This window comes from Myxine glutinosa, chromosome 8, assembly GCF_964187855.1.
Source record: "Myxine glutinosa chromosome 8, kmMyxGlut1.1, whole genome shotgun sequence".
In the NCBI taxonomy this organism is placed as follows: domain Eukaryota; kingdom Metazoa; phylum Chordata; class Myxini; order Myxiniformes; family Myxinidae; genus Myxine; species Myxine glutinosa.
This window is the reverse complement of record NC_136268.1, coordinates 106,256,792-106,277,233: the sequence shown is the minus strand read 5'-3', so window position 1 is coordinate 106,277,233 and position 20,442 is coordinate 106,256,792. Positions and strand designations below refer to the sequence as shown.

The 20,442-nt window shown below is 44.9% G+C and overlaps 1 protein-coding gene across 1 annotated transcript; it reads left to right on the top strand.

Moving 5' to 3' along the window:
* Nucleotides 1–5,571: 5,571 nt before the first annotated feature.
* Nucleotides 5,572–20,218, top strand: LOC137432819 (protein FAM78B). Its single transcript, XM_068125053.2, has 2 exons — nucleotides 5,572–6,037; nucleotides 18,478–20,218. Exons 1-2 carry the CDS (start codon nucleotides 5,751–5,753, stop codon nucleotides 19,076–19,078), a joined length of 888 nt encoding a protein of 295 aa, XP_067981154.2. The 5' UTR covers nucleotides 5,572–5,750; the 3' UTR covers nucleotides 19,079–20,218.
* Nucleotides 20,219–20,442: the final 224 nt, after the last annotated feature.

Here is a 20,442-nt window from a genome sequence, read left to right as displayed (position 1 = left end):
TGAGATCGAGACAAAAGGCATCGCATGGAGAGGCATCTGAAACATTGTGGCCTTTGTGCTAACAGGTTTCCAATGTTCGTTTTCCCTTTCCCCTCCCCCTAAATGTGTGCTGGGCCCATGTTATGTTTATTTGTTGTAATTGTAATAAGGCATATGATAATCTAAGGTACTGCTTCTCTTCCTTTTTTCTTTCCTAATGAAAAATTACACTGTAAATACTTGTAAATAAATCAAATCGTTAAACGTTTCCTTTTTTTCTCTGTCCGTGAATGTCTTTTTTTTCCATTGGTCTGCCATTGCTCGCACCCAGATTAACGATCCGCCGTAACAAAACTAGCATTCGCCCGATGGGTACCAACGGTTTCGCTCGGCCATCTAAATTTTGATCCAGGAACAAAATAAAGTGGTACACCACCGGAGGGAAGGTACGTAGGTACGTAGGTACGTTCCCCGATTGGGACGGTAACGTGGTACAGGTAAGCTATTGCGCGACAGACCAATTGGCATTCATAGTTGCTGGTTCGCAACCTGCAGAAGTACGAAGTTATTCGTGCGCAGCAGCCGAAGGTCCCGTAGGTCTGGAAGGAACAGAGGCTAACTCCCTCGTCGTAAACCCAAACCCCGTTGTCGAGCTTGTGGAATAACAATATTGTGAGGTTAACAAGTATCGTTTGATTCTCGTCCCTTCCGGTGAGACCTGCAGAAGGTGAGCAAGTTAAGGGGTGATAAATGATATATGTGGGATTAGGGGGTTGTAGGAATGATTGAGGGAAGGTGAGCATGTTCACCAAGTCTGCCACAGATCCACTAAATATGCATTAACGTTTCAAGATGTTCACACTCTGTGTTGAAGGTGGGGGCTTGTGGAGTGGCTGCTCGAGTAGCCAACTGGATTGGAAACTGCTACAGGAAGCAAAGAGCGACTGTGAAAGGGAGGATATCCGCCTGGGAGGATAAGTAGTGGTGTACCCCAGGGATCAGATCTAGGATGCTTATTATTTATAATCTACATCAACGATTTGGGCAATGGGATTGGGAGCATGCTTTCCAAATTTGCACATGACAGTAACTTTGGAGGTAAAGCAGAGAGGGGGTTGGGTGGGGGATCTAATTCAGAAAAGCCTACATATCTGATAACTTGGGAAAAACATTGGCAGATAAAGTTTAACATGAGAACCTGTAAGGGTGCTTGGGCTTTTCTAGTCGAGGCTCGTGGAAGAGCGAGACCACTGAAAGTATCAGGACGCAATAGGGCAACAGGAAGAGTAAAGACGGAGGTGGGGAGGAACACAAACAGAAGAGTTGAAGGCCGAAATAGAGGAAGACTTGGACAAACAAATAACAATGTGTGTGGGGAGGAATGGGGACAGGAGAGCGTGTATGGGAATGGTGGGGTGGGGGGGGGGGGGTTGATCCGAGATCTGCGATGGTGGTGAACAGCTGTCTCTTGAAGACTTGGAGGGAAGAATAAGATTGAAGAGAATGTGGGAGTTGCTTCCACAGGCGAGAAAGAGGGACCATGACATGTTTAAGTGTTGAGTGGAGGTGAGCAGAATGAGTGGAAATGAGCAGAATGAGTGGAAGTGAGCAGTGGTGGGCAAGAATAATGAAAATCGAGATTACATGAAAGAGAGAGAGAAAGGGAGGGAGAGAGAGAGAGAGAGAAGAGGGAAAGGGCCGGTCCATGGGGAGAGATCAGCACTCTGACCGTGACCGGGCTACCCTGACAAATCTCGGCAGCAGGGAAGAATGGGGAAGATTTGGCCCTCGAATTGAGTTGGGACCAAGGGATACAACCACCGTGAAGATCTCCCCAATAGTTGTCAGAGGGTAGTTGCATGGAATGGTCTCGTTGGAGCAGTGGTGACAACTGAAATGGTGGAAGGGTTTAAACAGGAGTTGGATAGGTACGAGGAAAGCATTGAGGATAGAGAAGTACTGTAAACGTACCGGACCTCTGTACATGGATATTGGCGGGAATGCGCGGACATGATTTTCCGGACGGCCTCCTCCTGCGTCTCGGACTTCTTGTTACCACCGCCACCAATGATGGGTGCAGGTTATATTTTCACTCTTTGTTTGCCTGTTTGTCTATCTATTTGTTTGTAGGTTTGTCTATCTGTTTGTTTGTAGGTTTGTTACTTGCCGGAAAAATTTTTCCGGCAAGTATGTTGATCTGTTCGTTTGTCTGTCTGTTTGTCTGTTTGTCTGTTTGTCTGTCTGTCTGTCTGTCTGTTTGCAGCACTGCGTCTACACCGTTGCACGTAGAATCGCCAAACTTTGCACACATATTGGTCTTGCACTGGAATAGACTGTGCCCAATTGATGACGTCATCGGTGACGTGGTTCGGCCGCCATCTTGGAAAAACCGAAAAACTTTGCACCTCTATATCTCCGAAAGTACTGAACAGAAAAAATTGAGACATGGCTCGTTGTAAAGAACTCTCCATGGGGAATAAAATACGTAAATGATGACGTCATCAGTCACGTGGTTCTGGCGCCATCTTGGAAAAACCGAAAAACGTTGCGCCACTATATCTCCAAAAGTGCTGAACAGAAAAAATTGAGACTTGGCTCATTGTAAAGAACTCTCCATGGGGAATAAAATATGTTAATGATGACGTCATATGTCACGTGGTCGGCCGCCATCTTGGAAAAACGGCAAAAATTTTCACCACTATATCTCCAAAAGTGCTGAACAGAAAAAATTGAGACATGGCTCATTGTAAAGAACTCTCCATGGGGAATAAAATATGTTAATGATGACGTCATCAGTCACGTGGTCGGCCGCCATCTTGGAAAAACGGCAAAACTTTGCACCGCTATATCTCCAAAAGTGCTGAACAGAAAAAATTGAGACATGGCTTATTGTAAAGAACTCTCCATGGGTAATAAAATATGTTAATGATGACGTCATCAGTCACGTGGTTCGGCCGCCATCTTGGAAAAACCGAAAAATTTTGCACCTCCATATCTCTGAAAGTGCTGAATAGAAAAAATTGAGACATGGCTCATTGTAAAGAACTCTCCATGGGGAATAAAATATGTTAATGATGACATCATAGGTCACGTGGTTCGGCCGCCATCTTGGAAAAACCGAAAAACGTAGCACCTCCATATCTCCAAAAGTGCTGAATAGAAAAAGTTGAGACATGGCTCTTTGTAAAGAACTCTCCATGGGGAATAATATATGTTAATGATGACGTCATCTATCACGTGGTTCGGCCGCCATATTTGTCCTAAATGGCCGATAAAAAAGTACATTCCGGCAAGTCCTCGGTCTCTGACCGATTTTTCATCTATCTGTTTGTCGGTTTGTCTGTCTTTATGTCAATCGCCTACAGATCAAAAATTTTAACATCTTTTCCCACCAAATGGTGGAGTTCATCATAAGGAAGAATCCTATTGATTTTGAGGTCAAAAGGTCAATAACTTTGTTAAATTTCTAAAATCGGCAATCTTCATCCGATAAACTTGAAATTTGAAGAGGAATTGCATATCAGGTCACTGAATTCAACCACCAACTATTTTTGAGGACAACATAAGCCAAAAGGTCCACATAGGCCAAAGGTCAACAACTTAGGTAATATTTCCAAAATCCTTAATGTTCATCCGATTGACTTGAAATTTGAAGGGGATTTGCATATCCGGTCACTTATTAAAACCACCAATTGTTTTTGAGTTCAACATATGTCAAAAGGTCAACATAGGCCAAAGGTCAACAACTTAGGTAATATTTCCAAAATCCTTAATGTTCATCCGATTGACTTGAAATTTGAAGGGGATTTGCATATCCGGTCACTTATTAAAACCACCAATTGTTTTTGAGTTCAACATATGTCAAAAGGTCAACATAGGCCAAAGGTCAACAACTTAGGTGACATTTCCAAAATCCTTAATGTTCATCCGATTGACTTGAAATTTGAATGGGATTTGCATATCCGGTCACTTATTAAAACCAATTGTTTTTGAGGTCAACATATGTCAAAAGGTCAACATAGGCCAAAGGTCAATAACTTATTTTAGGGATTTTACAAGTATCATGCTATGCACGACATATTTGTTATGACGAAAATTGAAATTTTTCATCCTATCTAGGTCTGTCATGTTTGTCTGTGAGTGCAATAACTCACGAACGCTTTCAGCGATCTAGGTCAAACTTTACCAGAGGATTCCGAAAGAAAAAAGTGAAGCTGTCAATGTTATTTGACTATATACATGTCAAAGGTCTATCTATCGATTCTCGTAATACGTGACAGGCTACTACCTGAGTACCTTTGTGTTTGTTGTCCGTTTGTGAACAGTATATCTCAAAAAGTTGTTGACGGATTCAGGCGAAATTTGGTGGAGAGGTTGCGTATGTGACAAGAACGAAATGATTCGATTTTGGTGAAGATCCGGATCAGGCTAGTAGAATTTTTAAAAGTGATTTTTCACCATTGAGTGATAGGGCCAAAACCAATATATAGCACAATATCTCAAAAAGTTATAGTTCGATTGGAACGAAACTTGGTGGACCGGTTGGTTGTGTCACTAGAACGAATCGATTCAATTTTGGTGATGATCCGATACGAGAATTTATAATGTTTTAAGTGATTCTTCACCATTGAGTGAAAGGGCCAAAAACCATATACAGCATGAGATTTCAAAAAGTTGTAGATGGATGATGACAAAACATGGTGATGAGTTGGGTCGGTGGCAAGAACAAGATTTTGTTTCAGGTCCGAATCCAGGTCCGACCTATCAATGGGATACAAACGTAAACTTCATCCTGGCGAAGGTACGCGCTTTACCGAGTGTTGTTCTAGTTTGTTTGTTTTGTATATTTCTTGTATTACGCTGTGTTCGGAATGACGTCAAGCACGAGAGGACACGTGCGAGAGTAATATAAAGTATGGAAGCGGTGAGGGCACGCTCGGTACGTGTACATATCAGTGTATGTACAACGTACCCAGCACCAGCAAACGCTGTATAAGGCTATACAGTATACCCCGCTTACTACACCGTTACAAATGGCCACAAGAAAACGTAACGTTCGATGTGGTTTCAAACAAGTGTTGCAAAAGTTTCTGCTTCTGTCGGTGCCGCGATCAGACAATGTCACGTGCTCGGCGGCGAAGGGGACGCGCATCCCCGCGGGGCCGTGCCGCAGTGCGAGGACCCCGGGTTTAGCAGCACGACGAAGCACGTGCGCCGTGCACGTGACACACATTGCGCGCCACGGGCCGTTTGACTACCGCCGTCGCGCGATGCCATTTGATTTAACCATCGCGAGCGAGCACGTGCGTGCGCACGAGACCACGATCGCATTGCAATTTCCGTGCGTGTCGGTGTCACCGTGCTGCGCGCGACTCTCGTACAGTGCGCCGTCGGTCGCTCACACGTGATGCGATGCACACGCCGCGCTAACGACCTCCGCCTCTGACGCCAATCACCGGGCTCTCGAGGGCTGCGGATGCCCCCGTCCCTCCTTCCCCTCGCGGAGGGGCAATTCCCCACGACCCCACCCCTTCGTCCCTCGTAGGGGAGGGGGAACGCGCTGCCAGCTGCACGGCGCGGATCTTCCGTGAACGGGATGCTCGACCGCGACACTACAACAACCGGGAGTTTCTCGGCGGCCAGACGCCCCTCGTCGGAGCACCCCGGCGGTGCCGGGTAGTCGGGGGGCGCGGGTGGTGGAGGGGGTTCCGTGGCGCGAAATCGGAAAGGATGCGCGGCGCACACCCGGGTCTCCGGTGAGACGCCGCGCCATGGGCTGCCTGCACAGCCTGATGTGCAAACCGCGTCGCTTTCGGAGAGACCAGATCGTGGTCGAGGAATTCCTGGCGTCCATCGAACCCGGACCGACGGTCATCGAGGAGTCGTCGCCCATCGTGCTCCGGTACCGCACGCCGTACTTCAAGGCGTCCGCCCGGGTCCTGTTGCCCGCGCTCTCTCCAGGACACACCTGGGTCGTGGGCTTCGTGCAAGCGTGCAACCACATGGAGTTCTACAACGTGTACGGCGATCTCGGAGTGTGGGTATCCGGAGGAAAAAGGTGCAAGGACACAGTGCGGATGGGTCTGTACCGAGCCTCGCGTGTCCAAAGTCAAATGTGCACACCGGAAGGACTTTTGTGTGTTCGTTAGAGCCTCGGTTCGTGGATTTATAATTGCGAGTGCGAGTCGTAACCGAGACCCGCGGACACACCCATCGATCGGTGAGACCGGACGGTGACTAAGGGTCCGCACGACCCGGACGGCGAACAACACTTAAATCAAAACACGACCCGATCCGTGGGGCTTAGAGCAAAGAACTAAGAACGGTTCGGATAATTTACACGTAAAGGGACGGAATGATGTAAAGTTATAAAAATGACAAAGAACCGAACAGCAGAGAGCGCTTTCGGATGCAGAGAGCACCAACTGCTGCTTAACAACTACCCATCCTCACCTTATCCCCATCATACCATGGTTTACCAGTTACCACACCACCATGCTTTACTACTTTACCGTGGTTTACCACTCTACCATGGTTTACCACGCTACCATGGTTTACGACTTTACCATGGTTTACTACTCTACCATGGTTTACCACGCTACCATAGTTTACTATGCTACCATGGTTTACGACTTTACCATGGTTTACCACGCTACCATGGTTTACTATGCTACCATGGTTTACGACTTTACCATGGTTTACTACTCTACCATGGTTTAGCACTTTACCATGGTTTACTACCCTACCATGGTTTACCACCCTACCATGGTTTACTATACCATGGTTTACCACTTTACCATGGTTTACTACGCTACCATGATTTACAACACTACCATGCTTTACTATACCATGCTTTACCACTCCACCATGGTTTACTCCTACTTTATCATGCTTTACTGCTACGCTACCATGTTTTACAACGCTACCATGCTTTATCATGCTAACATGCTTTACTACTCTACCATGGTTTACCACTCTACGATGGTCTAGCACCGTACCATGGTTTAGCATTCTTCCATGCTTTACTACCCTACCGTTTACTACCACCCTACCATGGTTTACCATCCTCCCTGCCATGCATAATTCACCGTCCTCACCCCAGACTTAACCTCTCCCACCCCACCACTTTTCAGGTTACCACTTCCACTTAACCTCTCCAACCCCCATTTTCTCCTCACCTCATCTACATTCTCTTCCTCTCACTCACCCTCTTTCTCCTCCTCCCTCCACGCTTCCTCAACTCTTTCCTCTCCCTACTATACACAAGGAAATTAGACGCAGGAGGCCATTTGGCACATCAATGCTGCACTACACCACCATTTTAATAAGGATTAAATCAATCAGTTTATCAACAACCATTTACTGGGGAGTGGTAATGACAACAGTCAGGCAAAGATTACCCCTTTCTTTTCTCATTATCACTCGTCACCCCTAAACATGCTCACCTTCCCCCAATCACTCCTACACCCCCCCAATCCCACATGTATCAAATATCACCCCTAAACATGCTCACCTTCCCTCAATCACTCCTACACCCCCCTAATCCTACATATATCAAATATCCCCCCCCCCTTCATTTCCCCCCCCTTCCCACGCCTCCTCCCCCCAAGCCCTCTCCCTCCCACACTTCTCCCTGCTCTCAAATGTTGTGTTTGTGTGCTTCCCCTTCTCTCCCCATCTTGTCTTTCGCTCCCTCTTTTTATATATTTTGTTTGTCTGGTTGATTTGTTTGTGAAATAAATGTTAGCTCTTTCACGAGCCTCGATTCAGTATACAAAAAAAAAAAAAAAAAAATCACCCCGAAACATATGCTCACCTTCCCTCAATCACTCCGACACCCCCCTAATCCTACATATATCATATATCACCCCTAAACATTCTCACCTTCCCTCAATCACTCCTACACCCCCCTAATCCGACATATATCATATATCACCCCTAAACATGCTCACCTTTCCTCAATCACTCGTACACCCCCCTAACCCCACATATATCATTTATCACCCCTAAACATGCTCACCTTCCCTCAATCACTCCTACACCCCCCTAATCCCACATATATCATATATCACCCCTAAACATGCTCACCTTCCGTCAATCACTCCTACACTCCCCTAATCCCACATATATAATATATCACCCCTAAACATGCTCACCTTCCCTCAATCACTCCTACATCCCCCGACTCCCACATCCCACATATATCATATATCACCCCTAAACATGCTCGCCTTCCCTCAATCACTCCTACATCCCCCTACTCCCACATATATCATATATCACCCCGAAACATGCTCACCTTTCCTCAATCACTCCTACACCCCCCCTAATCCCACATATATCATTTATCACCCCCTAAACATGCTCACCTTCCCTCAATCACTCCTACACCCCCCCTAATCCCACATATATCATTTATCACCCCCTTAACATGCTCACCTTCCCTCAATCACTCCTACACCCCCCTGATCCTACATATATCATATATCACCCCTAAACATGCTCACCTTCCCTCAATCACTCCTACACCCCCCTGATCCTACATATATCATATATCACCCCTAAACATGCTCACCTTCCCTCAATCACTCCTACACCCCCCCATAATCCCACATATATCATATATCACCCCTAAACATGCTCACCTTTCCTCAATCACTCCTACACCCCCCCTAATCCCACATATATCATTTATCACCCCCTTAACATGCTCACCTTCCCTCAATCACTCCTACACCCCCCTGATCCTACATATATCATATATCACCCCTAAACATGCTCACCTTCCCTCAATCACTCCTACACCCCCCTGATCCTACATATATCATATATCACCCCTAAACATGCTCACCTTCCCTCAATCACTCCTACACCCCCTACTCCCACAGATATCATATATCACCCCTAAACATGCTCACCTTCCCTCAATCACTTCTACCCCCCCCCCCCCTCCTCCCACATATATCATATATCACCCCTAAACATGCTCACCTTCCCTCAATCACTACTACACCCCCCCCCCCCCCCACTCCCACATATATCATATATCACCACTAAACTTGCTCACCTTCCCTCAATCACTCCTACACCCCTCTAATCCCACATATATCATTTATCACCCCTTAACTTGGTCACCTTCTGCAGGTCTCACCGGGAGGGACGAGAATCAGACGATACTTGTTAACATCACACCATTGTTATTCCACAAGCTCGACAATGCACATGATTGTTAATGTTTTGATAATCGCCTTCATATGTTTTCATGGGATAGTCTTTAGTCCCATGCTCTCCGAGTCTTGTCCATCAAAAGGACCTCAAAATCCCTGTGACCTTCCGCCCCGTGGTCATTTGGTCTGAAAAGCCATAGCTGTTGTAGGCCTGCCACCTTCGGTCTGGTTGACACTTGTACTTAATCCATATAGTGAAAGGGAGTAAAAGCTCCTTTGTTTAGATTCCAAAATGTCACTGTTTGTATGAACTTAATATAACTCCTCTCCTCAACAATCACAGCATGTAAAGATAGCTCACACTACACAGACATTCGCCAAATTACCATGAGACCTCTCAGGCCATGGAGGTGCTGCCAAATGGAAAACCCCTTGGTGCTCTGAATCTGCGTCATCGTGTCTGCGGTTTTTACGATAACACCCAAGACGGCACCATGGGTTACAGTAAATAATTACATTATTATACCGAATCCAAGGTTACCTGTGTGTGGGTATCAGGTGGCCCTGAGATCCGAGCCACCTCTTTCACTCACGGGCACCTCCGCATTCTCTCAATTCCCTCCATCGGCTATTCACTTACACTCCCTACAGACTAAAGTGAAGCTTAGGTAAGGCAAGCTTTCAATTGGGATAGGACACGTGCCACGTAGGTCTACGATCAACACATGTGCTTGTCTGGACAACGACCTATGAATCTATTATACCACTCGGAACATCGAGATCCTTTGAAATCAAATCCTTTTGTTTGTGCACGGGTTTTGGGGGAAAAAAATCCTTTGTTCTTTCACACTTTACATTATTCTGAAATATATCCTGTTATAGGTCGAAATGCAAACATATCCACCTGGCTGGGTCCGAGTTAACTAAACAGCACAGAGAATTGCTTTTGGGGCTTGTCGTTTGCTGCCAATAATGATCTATTACAGACAGAGTGGTGGAATCGGGCAGGGGATCATTTATGGCAGGAGTGGAAACTTTGGCGAGTTTCCTGGCTGTAAGACCAGTTTGGAGGGTCTCTGAGTCTGAAGTCTTCCTTTCATGTTCACTGATTGATGAATCGGCTTACCGTATTGGATGAGAGTAGTCTTCACGAAGCCATAATTAACCCATCACAACGACATGAAGTCAAACGAGGTGTTTTCTCAGCAGAAGATTATTTGAGGAAGCGTTGATGTCACAGGCAAGAAGTGACACTTTGGAGTTCTTTCGCAGCGCCACTGCAAGTGATTCTTTTTTTTAAGAGTGCCCTAAAGAAGGCCGAGAGCCACTGATTTGTAAAGGGCTACAAAGAAAAAGAAGAAGAGGAAAAACTGGCGAAAGCTTCACCGAGTCCAGAAACGAGGAAACCTCTTCACAGGACCGCTGTGCAGGAGGCGGTAACTAGGCCAGGCTGAAAAATAAATTTTCCTACCCCATTGGGTGTTTTTTTTAAGGAGACACCATCTACGCGCTGGATAACCGAAGGGAGCTCATCCACCCTTTGTCAGGTATTGTTTTTAGTTCTGGCGGGGTGTCTCAGTCACCCGCCCCAGTAGCAAAGCCAGTTAGTCGCCGACAACCCAACCATGCGGCAGATAGCACTGGGTTACACTTTTCCGGTGGCATTCCCAAAGAATGACCTGATTGATTGAGAGGAGAGAGGAGGCAGCCATGCTGGATGTATGTGCTAATACTCAGGGTAGGCCCATCTCTTTAGAAAGCAAGAGAAGTAACCTTTGAATTAGCAGGCTTTAGGAAAGAGTGGGACGTGTTGAAAAGCAAAGGCACCTTGCTAATTTAGTACGCCGCCGCACTCCCAATCCAAAGGGATGGCTTCAGGGACGGGCCAGTGATGGACGCAATTCAACTGCAGCTTCACTCAAGGCATTAGAGCCCAGTAATAGTAGAAAGTGCACCCGAGCGAAAATTTTGTTGAGGTTGCTTGGCCATGACTGTTGGAAGGGCAAAGGAAATTGACATTTATGTGGAATTGGCACAAACTGTAATCGGATGTTTCCAACCATAAAGTGCTTTTTTTCCTGGATTTTTACAATTCTTTTAATCACACAAAAACTCACCTGACCCCACCTTTTTTTCATCCACCTCTTCCTGATCCTTCTCTCCCACCATCATTAATTTACCATCAACACATGATATGAACTCTCACTTGATACGACAACTCAAAGATGAACATCGTTTTTTCCCCAAAGCCCAAAACTACATCCGTCGGTCCCTGGGACCAGTCGTGTTCCGACGTTGTGAAACTTAATCGGACTTTACGTGCACCTGGGTAGGGTCCTATGGGTTGATTGGGGCGGCAAACATTTTGCAATTATTGGATGCGTACTACATGTATACCGGCCAGGCTTCAAACTATGTCCCTATATGTTTAGAGTTTGTCTTCAGTCGCAGAATCGTTACATCTACATTACCTTTAAAATGGTGGATGACTCCTGCAACTTGATCTTTATAGGGCAGGTGTTCCATGCAAAGCATAATCAGGATGAGATCCAGCCTGTTACCTTGTGGGGCAGCAGCTGGATGCAAGTGGTTTGTGGAAACTGCACTGCAAAGGGAAAGCCGAAAAGGCATTGTTTTCGGTCACAAATGAAAGGCAGTTAGCCAATCACATTTGAAGGAGACATTGACGTTACAGTGAAACCTTATGTATTAGATGATGCAACCCGAGATGAGTGTTAATATTGCACAAACTAACCATTGCAGTGTATTCCAAAACAAAACCAGATACAAACTAGAAATAGCGATCAGAGAGAGATTGCAGACCCTCCCTCACCGACTTGATTTGTGTGGCAAAGAAATGGAAGGATGTTCTAAATGAAAGGTCGTTGATTGCAAATGAAAGGTCTAAATTATCTAGTTGTAAAAGGTGTAAAGGTCAAAGGTCTGGAAAAATTGTAAAGGCGAAATGGTCTAAAGGTTGAAAGATGTAAATGGGTCTAAAGGGTTGAAATGATCTAAAGTGTATAAAAGCTCTTAAAAGGGGGAAGGGGTCAAAAGGGTTTAATTTGAGGTTTAAATGGTCAGAATTATCAAAAGGAGTCTAATGGGTCTTAAAATGTCTAAAAATAGTCTGAAGGTCAAAGGAGTCTAAAGGGTTTAATTTAAGGTTTAAATGGGTAGAAGTATCTAAAGGAGTCTAATGGGTCTTAAAATGTCTAAAAATGGTCTAAAGGTCAAAGGAGTCTAAAGGGTTTAATTTAAGGTTTAAATGGGTAGAATTATCGAAAGGAGTATAATAAAGGGTCTTAAAACGTCTAAAAATGGTCTAAAGGTCAAATGAGTCTAAAGGGTATTTAAAAATATGGAAGTTGTGAAGGTCTAAAGGTCTAAAAAGGTAGAAAGGAGTCTAAGGCGTCTTGGGGTTCTAAAACGGTCTAATGGGGTCTATAGGGTCTGAAGTGTCTCAGGAATCGAAAGGGTCTTGGGGGTCTCAAGCATCTTAGTGGTCTTAAAGGGTCTTATGTTTGTTTCTTAAGGGTCTTTGGGGTATTAAAGGGTCTTTGGTGTTTTAAGGGTCTTAGGGTTTTAAAGGGTGTCAAGGTGTCTACAGGTAATATGTATAAGGATCTAAGGTAATTAATACACCCATTCAAGTTATGTGCAGACAGACAGACAGACAGATAGACAAACAGACAGACAGACAAATGGACCAAAATGCAATACCCTTTCCTTTGGCAACGATAATAACACTTTATCTGAAAAAGATGTCTCAGCGTATTTTGTGCCACACGTCACGTAGTGGATTTTCGATGGTACGTGTGGCTTGACCACAATGGCAGACACGACCTTAAGTTTGGTGGTGAATGTGAGATACCGATTGTGTATCATTACAGACGTGATACTCCATAGAGGTCAGGCTAGAAGCGTATGAGACTCCTGCGGTATCTTATCAGACTCCTCGAAGCAACCGTTTCGCTCTTTGGGAGGAGTGGAAATGGAACCAGCCATTAATACGAGTGATGGATATTACGCATCGCTCAAATCACAAGTTCCAAAGTGTGTACTTTTGTCAATGTTTGCATCAAATAGAAAGCAAAGTCGAACTTCAAAAACCGAGAATCACCAGATCTGATCGGTCTGGGATGTTACATTTCACATGCTCGTATTTATCGTCATGCTGTTCGTTAGCCATTTGTTGCGGAAGTCGGCCTTCACACGTGGCATGTGAACACCTGGGTGTGTAATTTTGTTTATAGTCCAAGATCTGCAACCACTCCCTGGGATTGCAAACACGATAACCTGGTCTTAAAGCAGAATCTCCAATATAAATATCCTGCATTTATTAAATACGTTATTAGGTGTTTTTTTTTAACTTGGTCAAAGATTATATCACCCAATGCTCAGAGAAAAACATTATTTTAATGAAAAATTGGGGTGTGTCCAGAGATGGCTTAAAGTGTGCCCAGAGAGAAGGGAGGTCCTGGGGTGTGTGTGTGTGTGTGTGTGTGTGTGTGTGTGTGTGTGTGTGTGTGTGTGTGTGTGTGTGTGTGTGTGTGTGTGTGTGTGTGTGTGTGTGTGTGTACCCAGAACGTTATGCTCCTGCTCCGCCTGCTGCAAAATGCATGATGGGTTTCAATCATTCTTAGGATAATGTTGCATTTTCAAAGGATTCCACCAGAATGATAGATCATGATGGAAACTTGAGCTGTTTTGTTTTCGTTTTCTGTATAAATGTGTTTTTTATTCAGAAAAGATTTAATCTAACAAAAGGTTTACTTATACAAATGTCTACCGTAATTTTAAGACAAATGTAGTTGATCCTAATGGCAATGTTATCATCATCATCGTCATCATCCATCCATCCTCTACACACAAACTCATACATACATACATACATATATATATACACACACACACACACACACACACACACACACACACACACACACACACACGCGCGCGCACACACACACACACACACACTTATATACCCACACATATATATACACACACTTATTTTACTTTGATTGATCCACTCATACTCATTGTCATGATATTTTATATACAGACGAGACTTTTTTTTCAGCAAGTAATGCGCAAACTCCACCCATGCGGAGGGTATTGGTAGTGTGTGTGTGTGTGTGTGTGTGTGTGTGTGTGTGTGTGTGTGTGTGTGTGTGTGTGTGTGTGTGTGTGTGTGTGTGTGTGTGTGTGTGTGTGTGTGTGTGTGTGTGTGTGTGTGTGTGTGTGTGTGTGTGTGTCACCGACGGATGGTCCTTGTGGGCGAAACTGATCTTTACTTCGGCTTCCTACATACAGAAACAACGAGATATGTTGCCGACAGCCGGTTCGTCCACCTAAGGCAGACGTATTTAACCTGGAAGTAATTAAATTGGCATCTTTTTTATTGGGGGGTGGCCGGGGTGTGGGGGCAAATATCAATATTCAAACCAAGGAAAGAAATAGATTGTATCTTGCCAATAACAGGCGATACGCTATAGCTGCGATAAAGCCGAGCATCTTAAAGCTGAGGAAGAAGAAGCAATTGGACCCATCACACTGATCTGTGAAGAATTGCTGGTCACGTGTTTTAACTTACATCAGAAAGGGCTCATGACGCACACAGGGCATAAGGATTATTCATCTTTATTTTTTCCAGAGACATTTTCTTCCTAAGACTTAATTTTTATCATTTTTTTCCGAAGAATCTAAGTTAATGTTTATTTTCAGTTACCAATGAATGACAAAATATTTTGCAAAATGATTGTAATAAAATCGGATTTTGTTTTTCCTTTCTAATTTGCTTTTTTTCACATTGCCATGTTTGTTTTTAAAGGGTAATTACGGTTTTGCTGAATAGCTCAAGGGGTAACAGCGGAAAAAAGGTTTTAAAACCTCCTAACGAGGGCTTTTAACACCAATTTTATAATGGGCTTGGTCTGACCCAGGTCATTGATGACCAATTCCAATCCGAACCAACGTCCAAGTGGGGAAAACAGAATTTATTAGATAAATGAAGGGCAGACATAAACAAGAAGAAAAGTGCCCATCAGTGGGATACAAAATGTAAACTGTTTATCTTGGTGGAGGCATGTATGTGCTCTTCCGCCCCTCTAGTTTTAACATACTGGGACACCCGCTCATTTCGAGAGCACCAGGGGGTCATGTTATTATCCTTACTATTATTATTATTACTATTATTATTATTGCTAAAATTAATATTACTATTACTTATGTTGGAACAGGTCATTGAAAAGATCAGAACATGCCTCACCATTCCAACTTCCCGATAATAAAATTTCCTTCCCCATGAGGGTGTCAGCAGGGGGGGGGGGGGTGATGGGGAGTGGGGAAGGCAATATCGTGTGTGTCAGCAGGGGGGGTGGTGAAGGCAATATCGTGGGTGACAGCGGGGGGGGGCAATATCGTGGGTGTCAGTAGGGGGGGTGGGGGAGGCAATATCGTGGGTGTCAGCAGGGAGGGTGGGGGAGGCAATATCGTGGGTGTCAGCAGGGGGGGGGGGGTGGGAGAGGCAGTAATGTGGGTGTCTGCATGGAGGGGTGGTGGAGACAATATCGCGGGTGTCAGCGGGGGGGGGGGGGTGTGGGAGGCAATATCACGGGTGTCAGCAGTGTGGGTGAGGGAAGTAATATCGCATGTGTCAGCAGGGGGGGGGGTGGGGGAGGCAATATCACGGGTGTCAACAGGGTGGGTGAGGGAGGTAATATCGCGGGTGTCAGCAGGGGGATTGTGGGATTGAAACCAGGGAGGGATTGAAACCCCTTGGAAGGAGGGATAGCATCCTTGTAAAAACGGCACTATAAGTGATTCATACACCTTAACATAACATTATAATGTCTGTGACCTGTGACTGAACACACCCAGGAATTCCTCCCTTTCAGTTTCATTTTAAACATCAGTAGCAACTGTTTCAAAAGGTAATTATATGTGTTTGTGGTTTATAATATTTTATCTTCTGGTAGGGGCCGTTACTCCCACAAAAATAGCAGATAAGCTATTTATACAAATTAATACGGCATTTGCCCAAGGAGGAACCCCCTTGGGGAGGGGGAGAGGATAATATTGGTATTAATATTGATTTGTAATAACATTAATTTTAAGCTATTATCATTCGATTTGTTATTACTTTAGTTATTAGAAGCGGCCTTAGAAAAATTCAACCACCTGGGGGGGGAAACCCCCATTGGGGGGGGGGGGAATTAAGTTGATAAAGCCTCCATCTTGTGATTTTTAGTACTCCTGTCAAGTTTGGTTAAGATTGGATAAGTAATGACCGAATGTATTGCGGTCAAAAAATCAGACAGACAGACGGACACCAAATTGCGTATTTTAGTATGATGATTATTATAAATAATTCGCAAAAATTTTATTACTTATCATACCTGTAGATTGAAAAATACAAATGGCGTTTCTTGGATAGTTGTAAACATCTCGTTCGTAGAATGTTTTGACTTCCCCATGTATGCCCAGCTCTTGGCGCTGGCTCTAATGGGAAGGTTAAAGGGGAACCCAAATGCTGAGACCATCTCAATGCTAAAATATTCCCTGATACCATACAAAATAGATATGATGTGTCTTTTACCAATTTCTGATTTATAAAGTGGGTCATTTTGCAATTAAAAGTCGAAATATTCTTCTTCTTCATGAATAGCCATGACGTCACACCAGGAAGTCAACTACCACTTTCATATTTATTTATAAGTTACATCACGGTACGATTGAACTCTAATGGCGATTGTCATATTTTTGACAAATATTCCGGGTTGATGCGTCCTTGCTGGTCGTAGTAACACAAACCGAGATGGTTGCTAGAAATTGAACGAGGTTTGTTCGAAAAACCCGAGTGTGGATCAGGCCTATGAAATGTTTGCTTTTGTGCTCGAAACGTTTTACAGAGAACTGTTATGAAAAAGCAGAGATGGCTATATCTTGTGGTTATCCGCCATGATTGAGATAGGATGCCATCCCCATGATTAGGTGGAAGAAACAGCCATCGCTTGAAACTGTAACACCATCTCCACCGAACCACCAGCAAGCATATCAACATGGGCAATTTGAGTAATGACTCAAACGAGTTGGTCTGCCGATGACCGATCTCATGTCACCACCACCCTTCCCTCCCTTCTCCACTGGGAGGGGACATAGACATGGCACAACACAGCATGGCACAGGCACGGACACGACGGTGGGACTTGGCACAGCACGGCCACAGACATAACTGGCGTCCCGGGAAAGTATGAAACAGGACACCAGGTCAGCCTGCTACAGTGGGCCCCAGCATTCGTCGCCCATTTGGTCGACGGTGTCTGAGTGTGCCTGAGCAGTGTCCGATTGTACGTGGGTGGTGTCCAAGCTGTGTCATCTCTGTGTCGTGTCCATGCTGTGTCGTGCCGTATTTCGGCTGGAGTAATATAACTGATTTATCAATTAATACTGCACAAGGTCCCTGAATAACAGTCAATTGAACAGAAAAATAAAACCTACCAATCTGTTGTGAACATGCGACCGGTGTTTTCATCTGCACTACTAAGACTGCCATCTTCACGAACACCATCTTCGTCTGAATCGCTCGCATAAGGCTCAAAACGATACGGCTCCACAATTTCCCCAAAAACGTTTCCATCACTAATTTTGTCCCCAATAGTTTCTGCAAAAATTTGTCTCCACTGTTTAGTTTCAACATACTGACAACCTTCAGAGTTGCGAATGATGGTGGAATCGGTATCGGAATCCGAGCTTGAAATACACTGTTCTCAATGTAAAGCCGCCACTTGGATCAAGGTGAGTTAATCACGTGACGTCACTGGCGAAATCTAAAATCCACATTCTGGAATATTTTTTCGGGACACTTTGTGATTAGCAAAAAGGAATCAAAAAAATTTCCCTTCAAATAAGACCATGATTAATGATTTTGAATGGTTTACAGGGAAAAACAATCATTGGGGTTCCCCTTTAAGTGGTGACAACCAAAGAATAACTCATTGGCAAATGGGCAATTTGGCCTGTGGTACTAATGTGGAAGCTCCAACATTCTCTGTGAATATTAACCTTTCATGAAGAGGAAGGTTGGGATGATTTGAATGTTGCTGAGGCTTCAGTAGTTTACTTTTGTCGTTCTTCCCAAAGCGTTCTTCAGTTGCTGAAGCTTTTCGTGGAATATGACTTGTTTTGTGTTATCTCTGTCTTACTCCCTATGTTAATTGTCTCTCATTTTTCCCATTCTCTCTCCCAATCCTTCCTCCAACCATGTTACTGCTTCACCTCAAACGTTCCCTGTACCTCAATCATCGACTTCCTCCATCTGATGCAGCTCAAGCTGGGAACTCCCACCCCTTCGTGATGGGCTAGTTACCGCCCTCTCCGATTCGGATGGAGTCTGCTACCCGTGGTACGGCAACACCACAGAAATGGCCACGGTTCAACGGGCCGAGACTGGACGGCGCATGCGCCGCTCTCCCATGCGTGTCACGATTTCCATGAATGACAACTTTTACCCCAGCGTAACGTGGGCAGTCCCAATCACCAATAGCAGCGGCGAGGTCGACGAACTGATGATGGAGAACGTGGAATCGATGATGGCGGGAGTTGCGGAGGCACAACTGACCCGTGTAAGTCGTGACCAGTCGTTCACTACGTGGCTTGTGGCACAGAACGTGGGCACGCAAGAGCGGCACGTACTGCGCACGGTGCGCTGGCACATCCGTCTGCGCATCAATGTGGAACCGCAATGTCCGCTCGGACAAAGGACGCGACTGGTCGGACCGTCGACACAAGAACAGCCGCAGATCATAGCCACCAACGAACCTATCCCGCCTAACGCCCTGGGTCGACCGAACGCCAACGATGCTCAGGTGCTTGTGTGGCGGCCCCAAGAGGGGGCACCAGTCGTGGTCATCCCTGCGAAGCAGTAGCGACGATCAAGCCGAAACTCCTTCTCAGATGACAGTGTAGACCCATAATGCTGCCAAAAAGATAATACTTTTTAATATTTATTGGTTATTTTTGGTTCTTCCTAAAACCTTTCAGTCCCCTTGCCAGGTGCCAATGGCATGGTAAATGATGTAACTGGGAAAGTACGTGGAAGTGGGCATGCTTGTAGAATGCGATAACATGGTGTAAAAGACAGATTTCCAATTTGTATGGCTTCCAATTGCAAAAACTTCCAATTTGTATGGGCTGGAAAGATTGCTTCGAGGTTTACGTACACTCGCCTTGAACTGTCTACCCTGGGTTTGAATGTCAGCACAGCTACAAACTGTCATTCTGGTGTCTCGCAGGAAGGGTGATCCATCATTATATGTGTCGTCGCTCAGGTGGACGTTAAACCGGGCGACCCGTTTGCCAGCATAAGATGGTGGCCGTTAAAGATCCCAGGTCGTCCTCCATGGAGAGTACGTGTGCTGTCGTCGGCATCATGTCCAAATTCCAAATTTCTGCCATAATATACAGGAGGCATTACATCAGCCACACAGAGACGCTCTCAGCCAATGAATATATTCGCAGCCGTGTGATATTTATGAAAGAAGAACAAGTTGGATTACCACTGAGGTTCGAGGTTATGATCTGGTCAAGGCCGAGTATTTGTCTAGTCGGAGTCACCTGATTTGAAAGGACCAGTTAAAATAGTACTTCCAGGTTACTCCCAGATTACATCATTTCCCGTGTCACCATTTTAGGTCTCCAGACTGCATGTGTCTCCAGATTCACTTGCTTAGTGTAAAAGCAAATTCTTCTACCTGTCCCTCTTCCTGTGTAGGTGAAACAGCCAAAGAAAGGGCTGTTGTTTTTTAACCAATGTTCTGAAATGTGGTGAAGTTCTATCGTATCAACGATATCATCAGGGCTATGGATTAAGAGCTATCGTCTGTCTGTGTTTGCATGTACATATATGGGTCAAGCGACAGCGGTTGCCATGGTTGTGTCTAATGCTTATAAAGCTCTTCCATGAGCCTCGATATCCGTAGGTAAAACTTGCGGCCTCACGGTGCAGGCACTGCGTGAACGCAAGAACAATCACTTCCCTGTCTAATAAACTCATTTTTTTAAATCACGTCCGATGCTTACCAAACTCCCTTTCCATTTACGTCTGTTGTTTCTTTTTTTCCATGTTTCTTAACTCACAGATTTGGGTTCTGAGCCGCCGATCTTGAAGGTTCGTCTTGCCAAGTGGGGCAGGTGGATGGATATGAGGTTTCAATCATTGTACAAGTTCAATTTACCATTAACTGGGACAACAATTCGTTGGAGTTGCTACAACAATCAAGTTTAATTCCCG

Bases quoted from the DNA above. Each gene is read 5' to 3' on its own strand.
- LOC137432819 (XM_068125053.2), top strand. From the start codon at position 5,751: ATGGGCTGCCTGCACAGCCTGATGTGCAAACCGCGTCGCTTTCGGAGA. The intron at 6,038-18,477 runs GTGCAAGGACAC...CATCTGATGCAG, and splicing joins TGGGTATCCGGAGGAAAAAG to CTCAAGCTGGGAACTCCCAC.